A 6,204-nucleotide genomic window follows, 5' to 3' on the forward strand; every position below is an offset into this window, starting at 1 on the left:
TTGGCAGCTCCTCCGGCGCAACTCTATGGTCAATGTCTGGCAGGAGCCGGCCATAGAGTTGCCCTGGAGGAGCTAGAGCTTCCTAGAGAGAACACTCTGCGAGGCCTTGGCAGCTCCTCCGGCGCAACTCTATGGTCAATGTCTGGCAGGAGCCGGCCATAGAGTTGCCCTGGAGGAGCTAGAGCTTCCTAGAGAGAACACTCTGCGAGGCCTTGGCAGCTCCTCCGGCGCAACTCTATGGTCAATGTCTGGCAGGAGCTGACCAAGAGCTGATTCCCAGAGAGGTGTGTTCTGGGGATGCCTGGCTCTTCCCCGTTCAGGGGGGGCTCCTGGCCCAAGGAAGGCGGAGGGAGGGCCAAGGCTGGGGTTGCCCTCGGAAGCCTTGGGTCCTTGTGTCCAGGCCTTCGGTTCCCCGGGTCCCTGGGCACCGGCTGGGCCTTTGAGGCCTGGGTTCGAGCCCTGTCCCACTCCCTCCGCAGACCCCAGGAAAGCCCTCACATTGGTTTTCCCGAGAGAGGCTGCCTTGAAGCAGAGGCTGGGGCCCTGGATGGGGCTGCCTGGGCTGGGAGTTCCTGCAGGGCAGCAGCAGCAGAAGAAGAAGGGCTCCCTCCCACCTCTTATGATCCTAGGCGAGGCTTCCCCGGGGCCCTGGAGTCCGAAGGCGCCCCACAAGAGCAGCCGCATCGAGGCCTCTGACGGAGGTTCCGGAGGGGAGCGGGGCCTCCCTCCCTCCCTCCCTCCCCGGGGCCCCTGAGCGAGCGAGCGAGCGAGGGACTCACAGGAGGCAGAGGGCGAAGGCGCCGGGGACGCTCTCGCTGTCGCGCACCAGGAAGCTGCCGTCGCGCCCCGATCGGGCCAGCAGCTCCTCCGCCGCCGCCCGGCTCAGGTCCCGGTGGTACCAGGCCGGCGGCGGGCAAGGAGGCTGGGAAGAAGGAGGAGGAGGAGGAGAAGGGGAGCAGGAGGAGGCCATGGCCCGGGCTCAGGAGGACGGAGGAGGAGGAGGGGGCCCCAGGGCCTCCATGGCGGAGCCAGGCAGGCAGCGAGAAGGGGGCGGGGGGCTCCTGGGCGGAAGGAAGGGCGGCCGAGGGGCTCTGCCTGGTTCTCTGGCTCGCTCGCTCTAGTCTTCCTCTTCCTCTCCCCTCCGGAGCCGGAGTGCGCATGCCTGGCTGGCTCCTCCGGGGGAAGGAGGAGGAGGAGGAGGGGAGGGGTCCCCCCAGGGAGAGGCGGCCTTCCCGCGGGGCTCCAACCAGGCGGCTCTCTCTCGACTAGGGCCAGGCTCCGCAGGCGAAGAGGAGGAGACAAGGCAGCCACGGAGAGAGGGAGGAAGGAGGCCGGGGCCTGGAGGGCAGCAGCAGCAGCAGCAGGAGGGCATGCGACGGACAACGGGGAAAAGGGGGCTTCCAGCTCGGCCTTAGGAGGAGAGCCAGGGCTGCGGCAGAGGAGTGGGTTGGCCATGGGGGGCCCTTCCCGTTCTGGGCTCTTCCTCCGGGCCAGGAGTCCGGATGGAGCTCGAGGGGGCCTTCCCCGGGCCTCCCTGCTGGCCCCTGAGCTTCGGGAACCCCTGGGCCTCCCTCTCCCTTCGCCCCTTTCCCAGAGGAGGAAGGAGCCTCCTCCTCCTCCTCGGTGCAAATCAATCCCTTCGCCGCTGCACGGGGCCTTCTGGGAGATCTAATGCAAACCGGGGGATGCTGGGAGACGCAGTCCAGAAAAGCAACCTCCCGGAGCCCTATCGCCCCCCAAAACCCTGCCTCGGTGCCTGGGATTAGCCTCCGAGTGGCGGGCGGCAGACCCAAGGCCAGCCTCCCCCGGCTTCTCCTGGCAAGCCTTGCCTTCTCTCGGGCTGAGCCTGGCTTCTAGCGCCCCCTCCCGGCCTCCAAGAGCAGGGTTTCAGGGCGAGGAAAGGCCTACCCCAAAAGGGGCCAAGAAAGGCTGGCGCCAGAGAAAGAGAGCCAGCAGCAAAGAGGCTGCTCCTTCTCTAGTGCTAAGCCTACGAATCGCTTTCATTTTCACAATGCCATTTGCCATTGCCCATACTTTTGTCCTTGTGAGTGTGCTTTTGAGAGCCGGGGGTCTCAGTGTTGGTGGGACTCCAAGAGAGCAGGATTCGAATCTTCATCAGCCGTGGAAGCTCACTGGGCGACTATGGGCAAGTCACACTCTCTCAGCCTCCTCTGAAGGAACCTGGCCAAGAAACCCTTTGGGGAACTACTCATAGACAATGTAAAACCAGGGGCAGGAGGACATTTCAACCTTCCTGGACACACAGCAAGGGATTTACAGGCCACCGTCCTTGGAATTGCAGGCAAAGATCATAGAATCCTAGAGATGGAGGAGAAAGACACAGACACACCTGAAAGAGGCCAAAGAGAACTGACCACGCTCAGCCAACATCCAGGAGCCTTTCAATGCCCTAGAATAGTACCGGTGTGGATCAAACAGGCCTATTGGGGCCCCTTCAACATTAAAATGCCCCAGAGGTGGCTCTTGCCTCTGAGTGAGGAACCTGGCATGTGTATTTAGAAGCACAGGACTGGAAGGCACCCCAAGGGTCACCCACTCCAACCCAGTCCTGCCATGCAGGAACTCACCAGCAAAGCATCCCCAATGATGGATGACCATCCAGCCTCTGCTTAAAAACAGCCTCCTTAGAAGAAGAAGAAGAAGACTCCATCCTCCTCCTCCAAGGGAGCGTCTTCCACTGTCAAACAGCTCTTACTGTCTAAAAGCTCTTCCTAATGTTGAGCTGGAATCTCTTTTGCTGGAGCTTGCCTCCATTGCTCCATTGGGTCCTGTTCTCTGGAGCAGCAGAAAACAAGCTTGCTCCATCCCCACTGTGCCACCCCTTCAAATACTTAAACAGGGCTCTCATAGCCCCTCTTAACCTTCTCTTTTCCAGGCTAAACAGAACCAGCAGCTCCCTAGGTCTCCTCATAAGGCACGGTTTCCTCCTCCCTGCAAGCCAAAATAGCAAATATTTAGGGTTACTGCTCCTCAACCTTTCAGTTCAGCAGCAGAGAAAATGAAGACAAAACAGCAAAGGATATTAAGACCCAGATATTATTTTATTCTGTCATCCAATTGTGTGAAACCCGCGCCTCCGAGGACCAACAACAACCCCTTCCTAACAGGTCTCCACAGCAAAAGGGTGAGAATCGTGGGGGCTCCTAGATGTTCTTGGACTGCAATTCCCAGCATTCTCACTATTGTTTGAGCTAGCTAGGGCTGATGGGAGTTGTAGTCCAACAACATCTGGAGGAAAGAGCCAGGAGAATCTGCATGACTCTAGGAAAGGATACAGGCGGCTGAGGCTTTCCCCCCTGATTTTGGGATGAAGTCCTGCCCAGGCTCATTGCAGGAGGAAGAGGGCCAGAGGGAGCAAACCCAGCAGCGTCCAAGGCAGGCGGTCAGCTGAGGCCTCCCCTGCGTTGGCATAGTACTGGGCCACAGCCACGTTGGGGTTGCCGCCTTCGCTGGCATTGAACCACATCTGGATGCAGCGCCCGCTGCCCCTCGTCCAGGTGGTGTACTTGTAGGAATTGGTCCAGATCTTCTCGCACATGTCTTTCGGGGTGGGGAAGACCTGCTTCCAGGACTGGCACATGGTCTGCATGGGGCAGTGATTGATCCCTGGCATCGGGAAGGAAAGACAAAGTTAGGAAGGACAGGGAGACAGGAGCGTGTTGGGATCTGAACACTCGTCTTGGACTCAAGGAGAGCAGGGTTTGAATCCCCAGCCATTCAGGGAAGCCATGGGCAAGTCACACTCTCTCAGGCTCAGACACAGACCAGATGAATCTCCTCTGAAGAAATCTTTCCTGACAGGCAGCATGGCATAGTGGAAGAAGTGATGGGTTAGGAATTTGGGAGATAGGGCTTCCAATCCTGGTTCAACTGTGGAAACCCACTAGATGACCATGGTTAAGTCACACTTTCTCAACCTCAGAGGATGGTAGTGGCAGGCCCTTTGGGAACAAATCTGGCCAAACCCTAGTTTCGGGCCAGCAAGTGTTTTGGACTTCAACTCCCAGAAGCCCTAGCTAGTTGGGCCAACAGTCAGGAATTCTGAGACCTGAAATCCAAAACATCCAGAGGATCAAAGTTGGGAAACACTGCCCTAGAAGATGGCTAAAGTGGAAGGTCTCAAATGGGGTTTGAGTGTTGGACTCGGACTCTGGGGGGCCGGGGTTAGAATGCTGCAAGTTGACCTGAAGGTACATAACAACTATAGAGAGTTGGAGTACATAATGGTTGGAGTGTTGGACTATGGACTATCTGAGAGGCCAAGGTTCAAATCTTGCTCACCTACAAAAACCCACTAGATTACCATGGTCACACTCTCTCAGCCCCAGAGGAAGGCAGTGGCAACACCCTCCTTGCTTACAAAGAAAACCTGAGAGGAGAGTCTACTTAAGCCAAAACTGACATGAAGACAGTAGAGGGCAGCATGGTGTAGCGGTCTGAATGTTGAACTATGGTCCAGTCCACACTGCAGCAATAATCCAATTTGAGACAGCTTTAACTGTGCTAGGGAATCCTGGGAATTGTAGTTTATCATGGCACCAGAGCTCTCTGACATAGAAGGCGAAACGTCTCACGAAAGTACAGTTCCCAGGATTCCCTAGCACTGAGCCAGGGCAGTTAAAGTGGTCTCAAACTGGATTATTATTTCTGCAATGTGTTTTGGAACTATTGACTCTCAATGGTCAGGATGCAAATCCCTCCTTGGTCATAGAAACACACTGGCTGGCCCTGGTCAGGTTGCACTCTCTCAGCCTTAGAGGAAAGCCATGGTGGCAAACCTCCCTTGAAGAAATCGCGCCAAAAAACAACAACCCCATGATTGTTCCCAGTTGGCATGGGAGCCACGCCTTCCAAAGAGTTTCAGCACTTTTTAAGTCCAGGCCGCAGTCTGGAAGACATCCGTCCCAAGCGCCCAACTGACCTCTTGACCAGTCCCAGCCCACGTGCCAGTTCTCCTTGCAGGTCATGTCCTGCTGGCAGTCCAGCCACCATTGCTCACAGTCCTCTTTGCACAGCGGCACGTCCAGGATCCGCTCCTTGCGCCAGCTCTGGTCCGCCTGCCGGCCAAGATCCAAAGGAACATATTATTATTAGAGACCATTTAAATTTTAAAGACAAAATCCACCTCTGAGATCCCAAGGCAACAAACAACAGAATTAAAAAAACAACAACACCCTGATTAATCCTTTCTTTTAAATGCCACATTTAATTGGGGGGGGAAACACATTTTTAACATGAACAGTTGTTATCATTCTTATTTTTCTTATTATATTTCTTTATATCCTGCATTTTCCCCTCCTTTCCCCATAGCTGGCTTTTGCATTAATTAATTGCATTAATTAATACTGCAACTGTAGTTTCAGTCTTAGATTTTGGTATCTTTTACCTATGAGCTTTCATGAGTAAAAGATACAAAAAGCTTAAATTGAAACTATAATGACAATACAGGTAACAACAACCATCACACACAATACATAACAAATTGCATCTGCCCCACAATCAAAGCAAGAGAACCCACCAGCAAGACAGGTGCACCTCCTAATCTCTTTCTTTCCTCTGTTTTCTATCAATCGTTCATCAGAGTATATTATTTCCCCCTTTTCTTAAACAGACTATGTTGAATATCATCTTTGTTTATATAATCCTCAGTTTATACAAATCAGTTCTAATTTTCTTCACTCCTATTATTATTAAGCTGTATTTATAGAGCGCTGTACATTTACACAGCGGTGTACATACAACCAGTTAAAAATAGAGTAGAATAAAATAAAATAAACCTGCCTGTGGCATACGTTCCAGAAAAGTAATTTAGAATAATAACTAATGCATTAAATCATAAAATATAGCAGGAACTGTCTCACTAAAAAGATGGCATGTACAGCGCTGTGTAAATTTACAGCGCTTCATAAATGAAGGTTAATAATAATAACAATAACAAATAAAAACAAACCTATTGTGGAACTTGGACCCCTACTCTTTATTCAGAGGGTCCCAGTCTTGACTAAATCTGTAGTAAGGATTCTTTATCAGATTGCAATATACTGTAGTCATTTATTTGCCAGAAAGTACCCAAAATGGAAGAATGGAAACCAAAAGTCATGGACATGAGAGATTTAGATATACTGACACTTCTGATTTAATAATAGATGTACAAACAAGGTAGAAAAAGAAAGGCTCCCTTTT

General features: G+C 53.0%; 2 protein-coding genes across 2 annotated transcripts in view; both read right to left on the bottom strand.

Moving 5' to 3' along the window:
• Window positions 1-1,805, bottom strand: part of INPPL1 (inositol polyphosphate phosphatase like 1) — an 83,828-nt gene extending 82,023 nt beyond the window's left edge. The window contains 1 exon segment of the mRNA XM_042458151.1: window positions 780-1,805. Within this exon segment, the coding sequence (XP_042314085.1) occupies window positions 780-970 (191 nt within the window). The 5' untranslated portion in view covers window positions 971-1,805.
• A 1,241-nt stretch (window positions 1,806-3,046) lies between these two features.
• Window positions 3,047-6,184, bottom strand: LOC121925686 (folate receptor beta-like). Its single transcript, XM_042458149.1, has 2 exons — window positions 4,943-6,184; window positions 3,047-3,627 (listed from the first exon to the last, which is right to left on the bottom strand). The coding sequence occupies exons 1-2, from the start codon at window positions 4,986-4,988 to the stop codon at window positions 3,347-3,349; spliced, it is 327 nt and encodes a 108-aa protein (XP_042314083.1). The 5' UTR covers window positions 4,989-6,184; the 3' UTR covers window positions 3,047-3,346.
• Window positions 6,185-6,204: the final 20 nt, after the last annotated feature.

Source organism: Sceloporus undulatus, chromosome 3 (assembly GCF_019175285.1).
Source record: "Sceloporus undulatus isolate JIND9_A2432 ecotype Alabama chromosome 3, SceUnd_v1.1, whole genome shotgun sequence".
NCBI lineage: Eukaryota > Metazoa > Chordata > Lepidosauria > Squamata > Phrynosomatidae > Sceloporus > Sceloporus undulatus.

Bases quoted from the DNA above. Each gene is read 5' to 3' on its own strand.
- LOC121925686 (XM_042458149.1), bottom strand. From the start codon at position 4,988: ATGACCTGCAAGGAGAACTGGCACGTGGGCTGGGACTGGTCAAGAG. The intron at 3,628-4,942 runs GTCAGTTGGGCG...TCCCGATGCCAG, and splicing joins GGGCTGGGACTGGTCAAGAG to GGATCAATCACTGCCCCATG.